General features: G+C 56.9%; 7 protein-coding genes across 7 annotated transcripts; 4 read left to right on the top strand and 3 right to left on the bottom strand.

Annotated features, from left to right (window-relative positions):
- Nucleotides 1–809: 809 nt before the first annotated feature.
- On the top strand, nt 810–1530 carry CHGG_04303 (uncharacterized protein; the record flags this gene model as incomplete). Its single annotated transcript, XM_001223516.1, has 4 exons — nt 810–890; nt 974–1188; nt 1250–1351; nt 1410–1530. 4 exons carry the CDS (start codon nt 810–812, stop codon nt 1528–1530), a joined length of 519 nt encoding a protein of 172 aa, XP_001223517.1.
- A 416-nt stretch (nt 1531–1946) lies between these two features.
- On the top strand, nt 1947–3639 carry CHGG_04302 (uncharacterized protein; the record flags this gene model as incomplete). The annotated part of the gene is made up of 4 exons (XM_001223515.1): nt 1947–2091; nt 2519–2727; nt 2783–3298; nt 3634–3639. 4 exons carry the CDS (start codon nt 1947–1949, stop codon nt 3637–3639), a joined length of 876 nt encoding a protein of 291 aa, XP_001223516.1.
- A 921-nt stretch (nt 3640–4560) lies between these two features.
- CHGG_04301 (uncharacterized protein) lies at nt 4561–5088 on the top strand (the record flags this gene model as incomplete). Its single annotated transcript, XM_001223514.1, has 1 exon — nt 4561–5088. One exon carries the CDS (start codon nt 4561–4563, stop codon nt 5086–5088), a length of 528 nt encoding a protein of 175 aa, XP_001223515.1.
- A 594-nt stretch (nt 5089–5682) lies between these two features.
- CHGG_04300 (uncharacterized protein) lies at nt 5683–6155 on the bottom strand (the record flags this gene model as incomplete). The annotated part of the gene is made up of 3 exons (XM_001223513.1): nt 5683–5780; nt 5863–5978; nt 6058–6155. 3 exons carry the CDS (start codon nt 6153–6155, stop codon nt 5683–5685), a joined length of 312 nt encoding a protein of 103 aa, XP_001223514.1.
- A 1706-nt stretch (nt 6156–7861) lies between these two features.
- On the bottom strand, nt 7862–8769 carry CHGG_04299 (uncharacterized protein; the record flags this gene model as incomplete). The annotated part of the gene is made up of 3 exons (XM_001223512.1): nt 7862–8136; nt 8317–8435; nt 8693–8769. 3 exons carry the CDS (start codon nt 8767–8769, stop codon nt 7862–7864), a joined length of 471 nt encoding a protein of 156 aa, XP_001223513.1.
- A 1080-nt stretch (nt 8770–9849) lies between these two features.
- CHGG_04298 (uncharacterized protein) lies at nt 9850–13134 on the bottom strand (the record flags this gene model as incomplete). The annotated part of the gene is made up of 6 exons (XM_001223511.1): nt 9850–10238; nt 10644–10674; nt 10815–11534; nt 11985–12072; nt 12257–12645; nt 12760–13134. 6 exons carry the CDS (start codon nt 13132–13134, stop codon nt 9850–9852), a joined length of 1992 nt encoding a protein of 663 aa, XP_001223512.1.
- A 2574-nt stretch (nt 13135–15708) lies between these two features.
- On the top strand, nt 15709–18925 carry CHGG_04297 (uncharacterized protein; the record flags this gene model as incomplete). Its single annotated transcript, XM_001223510.1, has 2 exons — nt 15709–15976; nt 16272–18925. 2 exons carry the CDS (start codon nt 15709–15711, stop codon nt 18923–18925), a joined length of 2922 nt encoding a protein of 973 aa, XP_001223511.1.
- Between the last annotated feature and the right edge of the window lie 426 nt (nt 18926–19351).

Below are 19351 nucleotides of genomic sequence, written 5' to 3'. Positions count from 1 at the left end.
AATCCATGAAGCTCCAGGGCTAGCGGTCCATGCTGTTCATCTTGGGTAATCAACTTAGAACAGGCGAAACCATGCCTTATAAAGCTGCCGAGATGCCAAAGCAGTTAGAGAAAGCGGACAATGGCCGAGAAATGAAAAAGGGCGCTCCACGATGCCTGATTGGCGGCAGCGTTTTCTGCCAGCTTACTGCGGATCAGGAGAGGGAGAGCTGCGAGATAGAAGATGATGGCACCACGGCGAAAACCACCACTCGCTAACCCGTCCAAGATGGCCATATGACAGGGGAAGCAAGTCGAGGGTACATGTAAGGAAGTCTTCAAAGTCGAGGACAAAAGAGACCCGGAGTCTTGGGTGATGAAGCTACGAGAGCCAGGAACTGAGAAAGCTCGCACTTCCAGTTGGTGCTGCTACCAAACGGACTCGCGGTAGGGGGCATCTGTGCTCAGGGTCTGAGATTCTTCGGAATCACTCGGCATTGATTGGAAGTTGCACTTTCCGGAATCCTAGTGTAACAAGCGTAGAAGTGTCTTGGTGTGGAGGTGGTTCCCCTGTGTAAGTTGTTGTTGTCTTGGCTCGGTTTTCTGCATGGGCAGCATGGGTCGCATCTTAGGAGCGAGGTTGGCTGGGTCCGACGCCCCACATTGACCTAAACACGTCCCAATCACCACTCGTCAATTCAACACCGTGGCCCATTGAGCGCAGCGCAGCACAACACCTTCATCTTCGGTCAAGAGCTCTTGGGAGCCGCAACAGCTTCGCACAGTAACCTCACGCGGAGTCTCCGACGGCAACCACCCCACACTCTCAAGATGCTATCCAGCCTTCAAAATCCGCGGCAAGCCGCCGCGCAGCTCATGAACTTTGGGCTAATTCTCTCGACGGCCTTCATGGTGTGTCCCTGCCCTTGTTTCCAGCGTCGCGCATCGCGAGCGCCGGTCCTTCCTCCTCGATAGATGCTGACTCTATGGGGTAGATGTGGAAAGGTCTCTCGGTCATCACGGACTCGCCTTCTCCGATCGTCGTCGTACTCTCCGGGAGCATGGAACCCGCATTCCAGCGCGGCGACTTGCTCCTCCTCTGGAACCGCAACCTCATATCCGAAACCAATGTCGGCGAAATTGTCGTTTATAATGTGAAGGGGAAAGACATTCCGATTGTCCATCGGATAGTTCGGAAGTTTGGCGTTGGGTTAGTTTTGTTGCGGGAGGTTTGCTATGCTAGTCGACCACAGGCTAACACTACCCTCTAGGCCAGACGCAAAGCTTCTCACCAAGGGAGACAACAACGCGGCGGACGACACCGAGCTCTATGCGCGCGGCCAAGATTATCTCAACAGGAAAGATATCGTCGGGTAAGGCGAAACGCTCCCCAATCCACAGCGGCCTACCGAAGCTGACACTAAAAAACAGGAGCGTTGTCGGGTACATGCCATTCGTGGGGTATGTGACTATCATGCTGTCGGAGCATCCGTGGTTGAAGACGGTCATGCTAGGTATCATGGGGTTAGTCGTCGTTTTGCAGCGCGAGTAGTACTATCGACAGTCTACCAACCACATCTGTCCGAGCTCACTGCTTCCACCACGCACGAGAAGATGTCAGGGGCGCGTCATTCCATGATCCCAAGGGCACCCTTTGTCGCCAACCCCCACCATGCATTTTTCCAACAAGATGCCGGTTGATTCGCGCCAGGGGTTGACATTTATTTGCCCGTGACTGGTCTCTGCAAGGAACTTGTGTGTGGGACGGTTGCCTTGTCGTCCAAGTCACTTTCGCCGAACAGTTCCCTTTCATTCTCGTCGAAAGGCCACTTCTATCCTTCAGAAATGGGCCTCCTGACATTGGTCTTTGATTCCTCATCTTCTGATTTAGCACGACGAGTCTCACACTCCGGCAGTTAGCGCATCGTATGGTCGTGTTTAATGAACACCAAGTAACAGGGGTTCGTGATGTCTTGGCAAGCGGCCTTCCCGCTTTCGCTTTTCCCCGTCCAATGCCAAGACCGGCTAAGGAGGCAGCACTGGCCTTGGGGTCTATTTTTGAGGGCAAGGACCGAGACCAATCTTAAAAACAACACCATCGCCGCCATCCACTGTTTGTCGCGTTTCTCCATCACTTTCGCTCTTTTGACGTTGTCACTCGTTTGAACTTTGCTTTCCCAATTACACTCGTTTTCCAGCATTTTCCCCGAAATTTGGAGGACCTTGCGTTTTGCATATGATCTAAGCCTACGTACCATCGACTTTTTCTGGACATTGAAGTGAGAACAGGACGAAAATGGCGGCCGACGACAGCTCGGCCACCGAACCGAAGGCAGGAGAGTCGGGCCGGGTTCTGGAGAATGCTCAAACTGGGAATGAGGGGAATGAACGGCAGTCCGAACGTGGAGCCCAGCAACAAACCGAAACGCAGCCATCGCCGCCGTTACCACCGCGGCCTTTGCCCGTCGCACACCAGGAGCTATCGAAACAGCAGCCAGTTCTTCCTCCACTGCACGGCACTCATTTTGCCCATCTACCAGTTGAACAGCCCTCCGACGGTGTCGGACCTGAGCGCCCATTCTATCCCCGCTGGCACAAGGCAAAACTGGCATTGCTTCTTCTCTCCCTGTTGGTCTCCGCGGTAATATTTGGCGTCGGCATAGCCCTCGGCGTCCACAACGCGCCATACTATCGGCCCGGCTATGACACAGCCCCAGTGGACTATGAGTTGGGAATCTCTGGAACAGCGGTATGTTGGAACTGTCTTTTCTGTTGGCCGCATGCGAGGCTAATCCACCACATAGGCCGGCCTTGCCGTTGTGGTTACCGTCATCGAGTTCCTGAAGACCATGTTTTCCAGCCGGCGGCAGGGTATGCATCCGGGCGCACTGGTCGCTTTCCACCTCATCATCTGGCTGATGGCCGTCGTGGCCGTCGTCATGACCGCTTTGTTCGGGGCGTATTCCTACTCCGATGACTGGTACGGCTACCCGCGCGCCGACGAGTTGGTTCTGTTCAGCCAGACCCAGGTTTACGAGCAAGTCCTGCTGGGGTTCGATTGCGCCCTCCTGCTTATCCACTTCATTCTGTTCATTGGCGCTTGCGTTGAGACGAACCGGGTTGAGAGGGCGAATAAGAAGGTGGTCGTCGTGAGGGTGCCGGTCCCTGTCGGTGCCCAATACCCGGGACCAGGGGGTCAATATGCCGTCTACGGGCCCCCAAGTGCGTACCCAGCGCCGTTCCCGCCCGCGCAGATGGCCCAAGTACCGGCAGCGGCGGGTGGTCAAACCGGGCCCTGCTGTTCCTCAGCCGGCAGCCTCGTATGCCGGATACTATGCGCCTACGCCCGACAACGCGCCGTCGCAGCGTCGCAGCAACCAAGCACCGGCTCAAGGATACTATGCACCAGCCCCAGTCACCGCCCCCGCAACAGTCCCTCGGGAACAGCCCCGGGTCTAGGCGCCTCCAGTATCAGGGCCAAGCTCCAGTTAAGCGGGAGTCTTTGCCTCTTAATTTTGGGGCGGCGGATTCGATTCGACACGTAGCCGGGATATAAATTTCGAGACGGCGTTTACGGGGCGACGGGCATAATGGCGTTGTTATAGACCTGAGGGAGATGTCGCGTCTTATGTAAATTTTAATGTAATTACGGCAGCATTGAAGTGGCGGGCAATTTTGGGTCCTTTTTCGACTACGATGTCGTCCATGTCCATGTCCAACACCACAGATGCCGACCGGACCCCTGAACCAGCCTGGGACTGCCGATCAACGTGATAGTTGAGCAGTCAAAAGCCAGTGTATGTAACCCTGCGAAGACTTGGTTGTGAGTCCGGTCGGTCAACTGTTAAACTAAAAACCAATCGCTGATTGCACGAACAGGACCCGCGAAGTTCTGACCAGGGCTCTTTCACATGCGTCACTTCATTTCCTTGTAAACCGCCGAGGGATAGACAGGGTTGCATTTCCCCAGGTCTTGACATGGGATCTTCCCCAGCTCAGACCTCTGATCCCGCGAATCAAGCAACGGTGCCTGCCAGCCCGCTCATCCACACTGGCCGATCCCTTGGCTAGGTCCACTCACCTCAACACCATCTTCAAGGTCGGCTCGTCGGGTACATCTAGCCATGGCTACTCCATCCCACCATCCTAAGTATACCTTCCCCATCGGGAAACAATGACAGTAGATCCCATTACCCGCATGAATCCGACCAGGAAGAGCTCGCAACGCGTAGTGAGTTTCTCCCGGGCGGCATGGAGCTTACACTTGGATCTGGTTGCTGGGAGGTTGTATTCTACGCGCGCGGGAAGAGCGGGGAGGAGGGGGATATTACAACGTGCTGGGCTCCTGCCTTTGCCTACCTCGGCCACGGGAGGCTTGAGTGTCAGCATGTACAATGCTTGTGAAAGACCGGAGCCGGGCAAATCTTCTATAAGAGAGGTCGATGATCACTCCCTCTCAGTCTCAGGGGGCTCCATCAGGGAACACTCTCCATACTCTCAACCCGAGCCGAGCAAGTCCCCCGACCAGTCGACCACGACCCCCCCAAACTCACCCAAAAGAGAAAACAAAAAACAACACACCATGAAACTCAGCACCCTCCTCCCCGTTCTCCCCCTCCTCCTCTCCCCCACCCTCGCCACCACCACCGACCAACCCACCATCGTCTCCGCCCTCACCACCGTCAACGAAACCACCACCAAGCTCGGCACCTCCGTCCTTACCTGGCACGGCGGCATCCTCGGCACGGTGCCTATCCTCGCCGAGAGCACCGCGCTCCTCATCCAAGTCAAGCAAGGCACGGACGCGGCGTCCGCCAGCGACCCGCTGGACGTGCCGGGGACGCTGGCGGTGGCGACGGCGACGGGGGCGCTGGTCAAGTCGGTCAACGCGACGCTGGGGGCGATTGTGGATGCGAAGGGCAAGTTTGATCGTTTGTTGTTGTCGCCGCTGATTGCGGTAAATTTGGGCCTGCAGCGCCGCGCGACGGCCGAGATGAGTGAGGCGGTGATTGGGAAGGTGCCGGAGCAGTTGAGGGAGTTGGCGAGGGGGTTGGTGGCGCCGATTGATCAGAGTTTTGGGGTGGCGGTGGAGGCTTATCGGTTGTTGTGATGTAGTGGATGTTGGTTGCTTGTTTGATGGTGTTGGGAGTGAGGTACTTCATCTCAACTCACAGTCGATGAATCTAAGCAGAGCGAATATGTACCCAAACCATGTCATCTCTTTGGCACTTCGTATCTCTCACCATTGATGTCGAACCCACTCTCTCCCTCGCTGACACAAGCCGCCCATGATCATCTTCAGGGGGTCAGATACACGCCAGGGGTCGGACATACGCCAGGGCTCCCATTTACTTGTCTTCAACACTCTGCTGCGTCTAAAGCGGTAGTAAGTTCTTAGCTCTCACTGTCTGCTGTTTCCATTTTCTCCCTCAACATGTTTTTCGTCGAGAAAAATTGAAGCTGAAGGACACAATCACACTGCATCCCGAATGATATGCATCAGAGTGCCTGCTCATTGCCAAGTTCTATGCTGTCTATAAAGGAAATCCTTTGCCCCCAACCACATCCCTCCCCCACGTTCAAAAAGGAATGGTACTGAACCCCGGCGCGCTCGGAGACAGTTTTAGAAAAAGAAACACCTGTCAACCCCCATCATAGCGGCTATCAACCCTCTCAACTCAACCGCTGGCCCAAACTAACCGCTCTACGAGCAACGGTAGGAGTTGTACTTGCCCTTCTCCATGCAGCGGCCATCGGTGGAGAGCGGGTCCTCGATGCCGTTGCAGTCCTTGCCAGTGAAGACTGAAAGCACCAACACGGTCAGCTTCTGCATCTTCGGTTCGCCCGTTGGCGAGAAATGACGGATAGACGGGCCATCACTTACCTCTGGGGTTCAGCATGCCGCCGGTGTTCCAGAAAAAGGCGGCGGTGGCGTCGTCGAGGTTGTAGCACCGGCCCGAGACGGGGGCGGCGTGGAAGAGAATGTTCTTGTCGTTTTGGCTGCGTTGTAGATGATCTTGTCAGCAGGTGTGTCCCCTGAAAGTAAGTGCAGCGAGGAGATGCCGGAAGTAGGTCTTACCAGTCATCCAGACTGCTGTACTGGTTCAGCTTGGGCTTGTCAGCCAGCGACAGGGGCACGAGCGCGGCGGCAACGACGAGGAGGATTTGGGACTTCATCTTGAATGTGTTGTTTGGTTGTTTATGGTGTTGATTTGATGTTGAAGGCTGATGATGAGCTGTTGTGATGGTGGAATGCGATGTTGACCTGTTGAGATAGACCGGGCAGAGGGGAGGAAGAGGCTTCTTTTATACCGCGGCGTCTCATAAGTCGAGCGCAACGCTTTCCAACCCCTATCATCGATTAGAGGGGCTCATCATCGCGGCATCTCGCATTTCCCTCTGCAACACCGTCTTACACGACTACTTAGGGCTACGGGTTTGCAGCCCCATGGCCATTTAGTCAGACTCTCCGGGATGAAGTGATACTCTCCACAATGACAGCTCGGTTAGCTTGCACGGTGAGCATCGTAGGCGTATGCATGATGGAGGAGGAGGAGGTAGTGGTCTCGCTCGGTATTACTGTCGGGTTGTCTACTGGTGTGCCTACATAGCAGCCTAGTTCATAAGCAACATATGCGGTCTGGCCGCCGGGATCGGACCCGAGGCCGCCGGACTTTCGAAATGCGGGCGGCGTTGAGGCGAGGATTGCAAAATAGGGTTAGTCTTAACCTTGCGGCGTCTTTAGCAAATTCCCGCCAGTGATGACACTCACCCCTCCGCCGCGAAACATGGCGCATTGGTGAGTTTTGCTACTCGCTTAACTCACCAACCCTCCGACGGCGACTTGGCCGGTTCTAGGAGTCCGAGTCATCCATTCGTGTTTTGTTTTGGAGCGCGCCTAAATCACGGCGGGCGATGCTTGGATGGTCGAAGCCAACTGCCCGCCGTTGGTGGCTGGTTCGGCCAACATCTTCACGATCGAGTAGACGGTGCTTCGATCGGGATACCTCCAACTCTCCGTCGCCATGTTTCAACCTGGGCCGAGTCAGAAGCTCGGACTTAGGCCTGAGCCCCTCGCCAATCGGCATCTGGGTGGTGCTTAGTTCAACGGACATCAACAAGCCCAAATCTCCAACCAGTGAAGGCATGGCTGGTGACCATTCGAGAGCGAATAAAGGGTCGAGCTCGCGATGCGCGATGCACGATGCGCGATGCTCGAAGTGGGCTGTTGGGCACCAGAAACATGACATTTTGGGTCGGCATGAGAGGGGAAGAAAGGTGGGGGTAGAGCCCTTTGGGCCAAATGATAAAGAGGCATTAGGGGCAACCTTTGGGATTGCAGTGCGATTTTTTCAAGGCATTGGATCCTCTGAAATTTACATGCAGCCTTTTGGCAACATGTGAGCATTTGTCAAATCGTCAAACCCGGGATCCATGACGACGACCTCGGACGCCCGGACGGGACCTCCGTCCGGACCCGGCGATACGTGTGGCCGGCGACTCGGGCCAAGACGCACGCCGGTGGGGAGAAAAAGCACCTGCTTCATTCACCAGCAACAAAGGGCCATGCAGGGAGACGTTAAATACTTCGAAGGAATGAAGGTGCTCTTTTATTGCTCTGTCCAAACCCCCCAAAAGCGACAAGCTAGCTGCTAACTCAAATCACCCGCAGACAGATTCGCATAAGGTCGTCTCCTCGGCGCATAATCACACGCACCAGAGAACACGCATCGTTTTGGTGTTGAAAAGGGTAGGATAGAATGTCGGCTCAACCAGCGGGCGCAGAGATTCATGGGCGGAGGGGTTGGAGTTAGGGGTTGGGGGAGGGGGAGGGTGGTAGGCATGGGGGATTTGTCACGGGGGCGGATGGGATGCGGCGCCGCCTAGTCCTCCTCGTCGCTGCCGGCAGCAACGGCTTTTGCATCAGCCTTGGCGGCGACATGAGCCGCGACCTTACCGACGCCCTTTGTAGGCACCTCCTCTTTCCTCGGCATCATCTTCCTCCTCTTCGTCCTCCTCGCCTTCGGCCTCCTCGTCTTCCTCATCTTCTTCATCAAACTCTTCCTCCTCCTCACCCTCGGCCGCCTTAACCCTCTTCCATGGCCGTTCGCAGGCGGTGGCCGTTCTTGTGGGTCGCTTCGACGACCGGGGGGCCGTCCTTTAGCTTTCTTCTTGGGCGGGAGCTTGTTGCTTTGCACAAGTCGTTAGCCAGGCATGCACGATGTACAAGGACGACAATTCTAAAGGGGAAGGGTGTGGGATTGATCGATCCGATGAACTCGGCCGAGTTCTCGAGAGGGGGTGTGGTGAGTGTCAAGGCTTGCCAAAAGAAACTCACCTGGGACGGCATTTTCTTCGTTCTCCTCGTCTCCCTCGGCACCTTCACCTTCCTCGCTGAACTCTTCTTCCTCTTCTTCCTCATCGTCGAGCTCATCTTCATCTTCATCCTCTACATACCTAGGCAATCGTTAGCGATTCCTTCTAGGGCGTGTCATAGAAGTCAAGCGAGATGCTTGCCAGGCGCGCAGAGCACGCCAGCCAAAAAAATCCCGACAGAGCCGGCGGGAACAGGTTGAGCGCACAGCTTGCGCCGCGAGGCGCCAGCAAGCGAGCGGATGCCCAAATGCCGCGGTTATTCTCGCAATCACCCATACAGGAGACACAAAACACAGAGTCGCTGGGTGTGTTTTGGGGAGGCTGGGGGGTTGGCTTACTCTTCCTCCTCCTCATCGCCGCTGGGGAGCGAGACGAGCTCTTCCTCCTCCTCTTGCTTTCTCTTGCGGCCCGTCATTATCGGAATACGGCTCAAATGGCGTCAATTGCCAAGTAGGTCGATGTTTGATGGCGCAGAACGGCAGGGTTAGATGGGAAGATGGGCGGGATAGCGCTGGGATGGGAGGAGGGAGAAGAAGAGGAAGGCTACGAGGAAGGCGCTTTTCCGGGGGGCGTGGACGGGCAAAAGCTGGGAGCTCTGGCGAAGCGGTACGTACCCGGGTACCGCTTCGCCCAAACCGCATTGCGCGCCGCAGAGCTGCTGCGGGGAACGGGGAGCGGGGAGCGACCTGAGCTGAGCACAGATGGCTCGAGCGTGGGAGCTGTTGGTTGCGGCAGGGGCGAGGGGTTACCAAAACCTGGAAACCTGGAAACCTGGCGCCTCAGGCAAAAATCCATTCTGAAGGAAGGTTGGGGGCGCTGTGCGGGCGGCACACTCTCTCGTTCTTTGCGGCCCTCGCGTGCAATCGCACATTTCTGGGAAATGAGTGCCGGCGCCATACTCAGACTTTCCGAATTGCTACCAATCTGAAAAGTCAGTCATGGGGATAGGTTCAGAGCTCTCGTTCGTGGGTTTTTTCTGGCCTGAGGCTCAAATACACTGTGGCCTGAGGCCATAAATTTATTCCCAAGGGCGAAAGCGGGAGCAATGGATGGAAGCTCGGAAGCTCCGATACTCGCCATCATCCATCATCATCTCAATCGCCCGTGACGAACGAATGCCGGTCATTTCTTGTCACCCTTTCGTTAGAGCCTTCCCGGTTCTCTACTCGTGACGCCGTATTGTCGTTGTGCATGCTAAACGAAGAGATGAGACGAGCCGATTTACAAAGTATCTGAGTACTTTACACACTCTTGCCAGTCGGTTCTTCCATCGTACCAGTTTTGAGTTTCTTGCTCCGGGCTTCGAGACTCGCGCTTGTATTACCCCACCTGGTGTTCGCAAGCGGGTAGTCAAACTTGGCGTCGGCCTTCCACGGCTCCAGAGGGAGACCACCCAAGGCGAGCCGATCTATCCATCCCGGGAGCACCAATTCTTTGAGTGCGGTAGCAGCGCTCCAGCTCACCCAATTCCCCACCAATGGGTCGCACCGGTCCTTTAATCTTTGCATCGCCACGCGAAGTTGCCTGGCGGTTTCGTTGGCCGGGAGAAAGGTAGCAAGGTCAAGTTCACGTTTTCCCGGGCATCGTCCCACTCGAGATCCCACCATGCAGACTGGCTGCGATGGAGGGCGCGAACACGCTGCCGCAACTCGTCCTGGAGCACGCAGGCGCGCAGCATGTTCGAGGCCAAGTTGGCCAGCATCCATGTCTGCGGCCTCAGCCCCAGGCGGAGAGAGTGAAGGGTGTGGAGAGCGCGATCGAGCGTTTCCATGCGGCGCACGAGGCTATGGTTGGAGATGTAGCCGGATATGCGCTCAAGCAGCGAAATCCCCCCCGCTCCGCGACGGTCCCTCTGACCCGGTCTCTCACTCCCTCGGCCAGAGCCTGCACGTCCGACAACAAAGCATTGGCATCACACACAGCATCCCAGACTCCCCCTAGGACCTCGGTATCGCCCCGGTCATAGAGGCTCATACTGATAGGATAACGCCGCTCCTTGGACGTATAGTTGCCGCTACATCGACTTTCGACAACGGCGCGCAGCAGATCACGCGCGTTTTGGCCTCAGCATAGTCCTGGGAACCTCGGGTTGAGCTTTGACATGCCAACGCCGAAGTCTAGAGCCGCGTGAATCTTGTTCAGTTGCGAAAAGGCATCCTCTGAGAGTCCAATGCCAGCGAGGAGTTTTGAGAGAGCCTGGTGTCGACCCCTGTCGTGTTCGAGCAGTTGCTGAAAAGTAGGGACTTGCGCCCCAATCGTCAACTGGGGAGGGTTCTCGCTCCTGCTCACGTTCTGAGCAGCGGTTCTTGATTTCGTCGTTCTGGCGACTGCTTTCAGACAGACTACTAAGTTGTCGTGCTGGGCGTGGTACGGCCAGGAGCCAGCCACGTCACGCAAAAGAAGCCATAATCTCCTGGCATGAGTGAGGATCTTGTCCCCATTTCCCTTGCGGAGGCGAACCAAGGGGGCCCTCAACGCTGGGTATTCCGGGTGCTCAGGGCCCAGTCCGGCGGTCAGCAGATCTGTGGCCGCGTGGATGACCACCGGCCACAAAGTATTCGCCATTTCCAGCGTGATGGTGGTGTTCAAAGAATCAACTATGAAGGGTGCGTATTCGGCCGGTAAGCGTTTCCCCTCCTCGCGGCTCATCTGATACTTCGACAAGTTGCGCTCAAAGTAGAGCGTTGTTTCGGGGAGCCGAGAGGTGGCGTTGACCCGAATGAGGCCGGGGGCGTCGAGCGCGAGGGTGACGTTGAGGTTGTGGTGAGGAATGTTGATGGCGGTGGACGCGTTGGCGTAGAGCTCAGAAACCATGGCCAGGTCGTCGGCTGGAGAGGTAGCCGCCCTGATCACCACCTTGTCTGGGCTTAGCCCCGAGATGGGGCTGGGGGCGGGGCCGAGCAAGAAGCTAGCGTAGAGAACGGCGAACAGAATGGATAGGAGGGCAGCAGGAGACATGCCGAAAAAAGCAGCACGCTGCCGGCCGTTGCACGGCCCGGTGGTATCCCGGTTGTTGCCCTGGGTTTCGGCATGCCCTCGAGGTTCTTGGCCGCTGCTGAGCTCGGGTGCAGCGGCGGCATCATCTTGGAGACCACTGCGACGGCGACGGCTACGGCCACGAGGATGACCTGGAGTGGCGGGGTACATGACAGAGCTTGTATTCTGGGTGTTGGGACGAGCCTGCAACGGCGGGTGTTGTCACAGATGTATGAGGCAGAAATCCGTCGAACAGGATGTCCCGGACCTAAAAAGACAGGAGGGGAAACGGTATGATGAATGCAAAAAGGCCAGATCCGTCGAGGTGCTGGAGCGGCCTCGAGAGGGAAATGCGAGGCAGGCCTTACAGAGACAAAGACAGTCATTATCAATCAGCACCATACCCCTAAAGTGGGCAGCGCGACCCAGATCCGGCGACAAACATATCGCAATCGCCACTTTTGGCTGACAGCATGCGGCAGGGCCCTGTCCGTGATACGGTAGAGCGCGGAGAAACACACCCCCGATAACAGCTGCTCAACTAAGTGGAAGTCAATCTATCACATGGAAGTCGATCTATTACATTTCAGGAGATAAAATAAACGAAGCGGCGCTAGCTAACTCTAAGATGACATTTTGGTATTCTACACTCACCTCGCCCTCTCCCGTCTTTGCCCTTGTTCCGCTTCTGCCTCGTCCCCGTTCCGGTTTTGGCTTCCGCGTTCTGGGCCTTGGTCTCTCACTTGTTTTTGCGGATGAAGCCCTGGATCATGACGCGCCATTCCTCAGCTAGCCCCGCCACTTTCTCCGTGGCCTCCAGGAGCTCCTTCTGGCAGATCTTGTCGCGCAAAGAGCTATTGATCTTGCCCAGAGCGTGCTCCGTGGATTCTGCCCATTTTGCCTGCGTCTCCATGGCCTCGGTCAACATATCGAGCCTCACCTTGGCATTCCGGAATGAACCATGCATCATGCTCTCCGCGGCGTGGGCCGAGTGCAGATTCCGGATGAATAATGCGGCCTCGGGGTCGTCAGGGGAGATGGCCTCGTTGCCATTCTCGCAGCTCGCCGAGGATGGGTTGGCAGCCTTGCAATCGAAGTGCGCGTTGAGTCTCATGATGCCTTGTCCAAAGAAATGGACAGGGTTCTCGTTGGTCTCTCCCCCTTGAAGCGAGTGTTTCAGAACGGAAAGGTCAACGGTACTGATGTCTTTCTGGAAGCGAGAGGATTGCTGCTGGAGTTCCTGTAGGAGATCCGACAACGCGCGCACCATGCGCTGGAGCAAATGAAGCTCCGGTCCTAATTTGGACCCGGCACCCTGGAATCATGACCCTTCGTCCTTCACGGTGTTGTTATCCGGGTTGCGGAGCCCCTTGCCGGCACCGTCAATGGAGCCCAAGATGTAGACGAGGCGCCTGTGCGTGGACTGCACCTCCCTGAAGAACTCTTCCATGATGGCGCTGCTTTGTTTGCTGGCCTTTCCTGCAGCACGTTGCCAGTTATTCACGAAAATGCGGTCGACTTTTAGATCTTCGGGGGCGAGGGTGGGAAAGGCGACCCTCACAGCCGGAGCGGCGCCAGTTGCAGATGCAGCAGACTCCAATGCGGCGGCGGCCTCTATTAACAGCAACTCGCCGGCCGTCACAGCCCCCCGTAGGTCCGTCAGGGTCGACGTCCCGGCAGCACCACCGCTCACGGGATTGTTGTGGGCGCGGCTAACAGAAGTCCATAGGATGACGCACAGTACGACCATCCAAGTGGCTGGCCCAAAGGCACCCACCACGGCACTGATGAACGCCCGAAGCATCGTGTCAGTTATGTGTATGGCGTGGCTCGGTGTTGAATCGTTTATCGAATTAATAGTATGAGAGCGAGGGAGGTCGGAGAAGTGTCGCGAAGAAAACATTTCTATACATAAAGGACTCCTAACACAACAAAGAGAGTAACGGAAACACAGGCCGGTCACCACTCACTGTACTTCTTCTACAAGCGGGAGTTTCGTGACAAGACCATATGTTCTAGAACAGCCCGATTACCCGCCATTATTGAGTGCTCCTTGATTGGAGTCGACAGAATCCCGCGGGAAGCGGAGGCAAGTCCATCAAGGGATGGAGCAGAGGCGCGGAGGCTTGAGAAGCGGGGGTCTCTAGTCCCAGCGCGCCCAAAAGAACAAAGAGTCGATGTAATGGGGCTGTCGGGATTTCCATACACGCCTGGGTATGTGCAAGCTTGTCCCTGGTCTGGTATCTGCCGTATATCCGTATCCTCCTCCTACAAAATAAAAGCAGGTACGCAACATAACGCTATGTTGTCCCTCCGTTTCGATCCTCCAACGGCCAATTATTTTAACGTTGGGACCGAAAAACCTTCGCCTGCTCTGTTATGTTCAATTTACCGTTCAGTCTCTGCTCATTCAAGGCGCCTGTATTCGGGAGCCATCCTCAAGCTTCACCAGTTGCCGATGTAGGGGCGTGCCAGACGCGGCCAGCCAACCCGCTGCGTATGGCCGCGGATCCGCGAGTTCAACCAGGGAATGGCCTTTGCTGATGATGGCTGCTCCGATCTAACCAAATCTTCCGGCTGGTTTTGGTCGTGGTCGTTTGGTTGGCGATGGGATTGCGGAGTTCGGTTTGCGGATGCAAGGATGTCGCATCGGTGATGGCGTCTTGGAGAGTCGATCTGCGAATAACTGAACCCGTACGAAGTACTTGAGATGATTAGCAGCCATTTACGAGGCACATCACATCGCCTGCGGTCAAATGTGGCACGGTGACAGCCAAGCACAACCTCAACTCTCTACTGACAGGCGTTGGGGGTGTTGAGTGTTGAGGGTGTTGTGGGTGTCGTTTGTTGTTGACAAGCTGACAAAGCGGGTTATTGGAGGAAGTCTTGGAGACTGAGCTCGCCGACCGGGGCCTGAGCCGCGGAAAAAGGGACGCTTGGCCGGGCTGGGGTGCGACGCTGCAGTGCTGCAACGCTGGCTGCACCGCTGCACTCCTGCACCCGCTTGCCAAGGTTTAGGTGCTGCAAACCGAAATGCTCCATTTCAATTCTGGAAAATTTCATCGAATCTTCCCCAGCAAGGGCTGGGGCAAGGACAAGGGGCAGCTTGGGGTCGCCAGGAGCCGGTTGCCCAAACGAGACTAGTTGAACCTGGGTACCATGGAAGCCATCCGGAAGCTTCGCTCACAAGCTGAAGCTCAGCCAGCAAGCAACCTTTCAATCCGACTAACCAGTGGAGGTGACAGTAACTGAGGTAGCAACTCTGCTGTCAGTCAATCACGTCAGCTGTCGGGTTTCCTGGCTTTTGGCATTTCCGGAGGAGCAGAAAGGTTTCTCCCGCCAATCGCTGTGCGATGCTCTTGTTTTTGCCCCTGAAACTGGCAGATTTCCAGGTCCAAGCTGCGCCTGGGCAGTTCCGGTCGTTTGGGTTGTTGCTTTTGGTCCGCAAATTGTGCTTCCAGCCAATGGTGCGCTGTGTCGTTGTTCACAAGAATTGCTTCAATTCGTTCAAGTCACAGCCGTCCGAGAGAGAAGCAATCGGAGGCAAGTGCAACTGACACAGGCACTCTGAGGGTATTTTTGACGCGCAACCCAACCTGATTCGTTAGTTATCCCATCCGTCGGTTGGGCCTTTGAAATTCCCCTCACTCCCTTAACACTCCCGCCGCCGCAGAAGAACGGCCAGTTAACTACCAGTTATCTACCTGACCGTCCCAGGTCGCTGGACCTAAACATCTCATCCGAGGAGCAATCCCTGCCACTCGATTACCTCTTTTACCCTCCTGAGGGCTGTCCCCGTGCCGCGTGAAGTGTGCTGACACCCAACAAGCGGCAGTTCGCCCGCATCGCTGCATCGGCACAGACACGGTCGCCCGCGTCCCCGTGCGACCAACCAGGAGGCCTGTGTCGGGCGTGCAGCAATTTATCTTGCTGCAAGGGCATCCGATTGCTCCAACATCCGATGCAGATGCCCACTGAGCTTGGACGCTGAGAAAAGAAAAGTCATCCGAGCGGGATACCGACAATGGCGACGCCGAACATTTCGGCAATCATCATTTGAGACGAGCAGTTTCGTCCCGTTTCTCGTCCCGTTTCCCGTCTTGTTTGGTGCTCTATCCCAAATTCCCTTTTCCCTGGTATGCTACCCGAAATCAAGTTCGCGGGCTGCGACTAGGATCCCAGGTCAACCCCGGCACTAATTCCCAACGCTCCATCGCTCCGCTGGGACCTGCATCCGGGCCTGGCTGGACTCATTTGGGCGCAGATCGGACCTCGCGCCGGAGAAAAACAATAATAAAACCAGGCGCCGCCCGATGATATTTCCCACCGGTCCTCCGCCCGTTCCGTTGGTCCGCCTCCTCTCGCAACGGCCCCGGCAATGTTGGACCATCACGACTCGACCGACGACGCTGCTGGCGGCGGAGTGGGCTATCCCGCTGAGCAGTATCAACGGTCAAACCCAAGACGCGGCGGACCGGGGCCATATGCACCACCGCCGCCTAGGTTACAGTCGAGGCCGCAGTGGCCGACCACCGGACCCTGGCCGAAACACGATGACGCTCATGCCGCAAATGCGTTCGAGTATTCTCCTCAGCGCCGACCTTTCCGCTTCCAAAACCCCCCTCCCGGCCCAATGCGTCCTTCAGGTTCGCGCAGGCCGACCCTCGAGCTGAAATCCAACATGCATGTGCCTCCAGACCTCGCCTCCGCCCGCAGCGATTCCTTCTTCTACAACTCTAGGCCGGCCAGACCCTGCCCGAGTCCGACCCCGACCATCTCGCATTTCGAACCCGTCCATAGAACGAGGGCCGAGTCGTCACCCATGCAAAGACCGCCCCGAAGCGCGTTCCCGGGCTTGTCGTCCAATCCATACATCCCAGAGTCGCCCGAGCCAGAGACATCGTCCTCCGAAATGCGAAAGTTTCTGCTGCTGCTCGACAGATGAGCAAATAGCCGTCGTTCCCCAGCCTCGATCTGAGTCGCCGTCGAGAGCCGCAGACGACGTCAATCGACCTAGCCCCGTGGTGGAAAATTTCTCCCGGCCGCGGAAAACCAGTGTCAGATCCCAGCAATCAGACAGTGCCTTGTCGCGGCGCATGGTGGCACATCGGTTCCATGCCGAGCCGTCGCCGTTGGATCAGCCGCCGCCGCCGCCAACCAGCAACCCGCAAGGACCAATTCGTTTCAGTTCGGCCGCAAATCCGTGGCCGAGAACCCGTCGGCTTTCTGGCTCTTCATCCCAGTCCTCCAGCACCTTCTCCTCGATCCCGCCCCGTCCGAGTAACGACGGCCTTAACAGTGCACCGAGAAACGATTATTCAAGACACCCGAATGCAGGTATCATCGCCCCGACACCCGTTTTTCCGAGACCACCGCCGGCCCACCACAACCCCGGCGGCCCCTCTCAGACACATCTCCGCGAGATCCCTCCGTGGCTGGCGGCTGGTGACGAGCTTCGGTCGAGTTTCCGGTCGCAATTTACTTCTTCCACGGCACAAGGGACCCTTTTTACCGCAAATGGGACCGAGCGAAACAGCGTTTTGACGAAAGCGAGCAGCGTCACGGAGCAATCTATCATCAACGGATATGCACGGAGGAGTTGGCGAGCGAATTCTGTGGATGACGGCCCGAGCTTGGAGGACGTGATGGGCATGTACGAAAGAGGCTTCAATGACTCGGACATCGAGAGCCTCCGTCGTAGCATGAGATTTACCGAAGACGACATCCCCGAGACCGATCCAAATTTCGAGGTGCCGGCGATAGGAGGTTCGCGTCCGGCCAGCCGCCACTCCGACGCGAGCGGGTTGCGGGCGAAGATGCTAGAAGCGATGAGCGACAGCCTGCCGACTTCCGAACCACTTCCGATACCCGAATCAGGCTGCTCAACGGCGAGGCAGTCAAGGACCCGACGTTCACTGTTGCCGAGTTCGTTACCGAGCGAGATCGGCCTAGGCCTTATGAGCGAACAGACCCCTAGACGGGACAAGGCGGAGTCGGATACCGTAGAGAAACACGACTCCGCCAAGTTGCTAGATGGCGATGAAGATTCGGTAATCCCTCAGGAAGTGACTACCCAACCGCCCACACCAACTTCGCCAGTTTCGCCAATTTCGCCAGCGCAGAATCAACCCCCAAACGCCGACCTGCCTTCGCCGCACACCAGCACGCCAGCGGCCATCCCTCGCCTCCCACAGGAACCCCCAGAAGAGCCGGGCAGCCGTGATCGGTACGGGTTTCGAAAAGCCAGTGCTAATGTCAGTCGCCAGGAATATGATGCCTGGGACAGCACGTATAGCGAATACCTTGCTCGGAGACGCAAGAAGTGGATTGCATTTCTCAAGGACAACTCTCTGATGACGGACCGGCCAAATCGATTCCCCACACATAGCGCAAAGACGAAGCGCTTTATCCGGAAAGGAATCCCGCCAGATTGGAGGGGCGCGGCCTGGTTCTACTACGCGGGGGGACCTGCTATTCTGAGCAAGCACCGTGGGGTTTATGACCAGCTGGTGCAGCGAGCTGGCTTGAACCCGAGCGGCCCAGGTGTGATCGCTGGTCGACTTGGCGAGGTGAAACCTCTGATTGTCGAGGATATCGAGAAGGACCTTTACCGGACATTTCCTGATAACGTGCGGTTCAAACCGCCGCCACCACCCGCTGGAGAAAGTGCTCCTCAACCGACCACGTCCCCGCCGGCCATTGAGCCCGAGATTATCGGGTCGCTTCGGCGCGTCTTACACGCCTTTGCGCTTTACAACCCGCGCATCGGCTACTGCCAGTCCCTGAACTTCCTCGCGGGACTGCTGCTTCTATTTGTCGAGACCGAGGAACAAGCCTTCTGGCTGTTGAACATCATCACCCGCGTCTACCTGCCAGGGACGCACGAGATGAGCCTCGAGGGGTCCAAGGTTGACTTGGGCGTCCTAATGGTTGCGTTGAAGGATTCCATGCCAGGTGTGTGGAAACAAATTGGTGGCGACGAGCTTGAGGCGGGCAAAAAGAACAGGGGACGGCGGGGCAACAAGTCAGCGCATGGCGGTAACTCCGGCAGCATCAGCGACCCCAACCGCCTCCCCGCCATAACGCTCTGCATGACGGCTTGGTTCATGTCCTGCTTCATTGGCACACTGCCCATCGAGGCCGTGCTCCGCGTCTGGGACGTGTTCTTCTACGAAGGTTCGCGCACACTGTTCCGCATCGCCCTGACCATTTTCAAGCTCGGCGAGCGTGAGATCAAGGCGGTGCAGGACCCGATGGAGATGTTCGGCGTGGTGCAAACCTTTCCCCGCCGCTTGGTCGACTGCAACTTGCTCATGGAGACCTGCTACAAGCGGCGTAACGGCATCGGCCACCTCAGCCAGGAGTCGGTCGAGGAGAAGAGGCAGGAACGCCGCGACGGCATCCGCCGGTGGAAGACGGAACAAGAAGCCGCCGCCAGCGACAGCAACAGCCCGCGACCTTCGACCAGGCACCGGTTCGGCGCGGCGGCGCTGGGGTTGGACCTCGCGGCCGACCTGGACGAGGTGCGTCGCAAGGCCACGCTGTTCGGGCGGCGAAAGGATCGCGAGCAGGACCGAGCTGCCGAGGTGGCCTAGTGTGCACCTCGGCCTCTGTCGACCATGCCCCGAGACCCGTTGATGCTCAACTGACAGTCATTTACCCATCTCTTTCTTTCCCCTTTGTCACAAGGCTCGCGTCGGGGACGCTTTCAATTCTTCGCTGCCACCAGACCCCCGTCCTTGGTCCCGCTCCTTTTGTTATCTTCTGGACAGCAACATGTGAGATTACCTGGGCTGCGGCGATTGGGAGGGCCGGTGAATGCTTCATGTGATTTTAATGTGTTTTTATTATTCCTGGAACGGGTCCCCCCATCTAGCGAGCTTTCTCATCATCTGGTAGCGTTCTTATGGGCATTGGCATGGCATGGCATGGCATGGCATTGGGCGGGCGGAGAAGACAGGCACCGGTCTCCTTGCTGGTGGAGAGGGAAAAAGAAAAGGCTACTTACTCAAAAGATTTCC

This window comes from Chaetomium globosum, genomic scaffold (genome assembly GCF_000143365.1).
Source record: "Chaetomium globosum CBS 148.51 scaffold_4 genomic scaffold, whole genome shotgun sequence".
NCBI classification, from domain to species: Eukaryota; Fungi; Ascomycota; class Sordariomycetes; order Sordariales; family Chaetomiaceae; genus Chaetomium; species Chaetomium globosum.
Note: the sequence above shows the minus strand (reverse complement) of the source record. Positions and strands in the feature narration are given on the sequence as shown.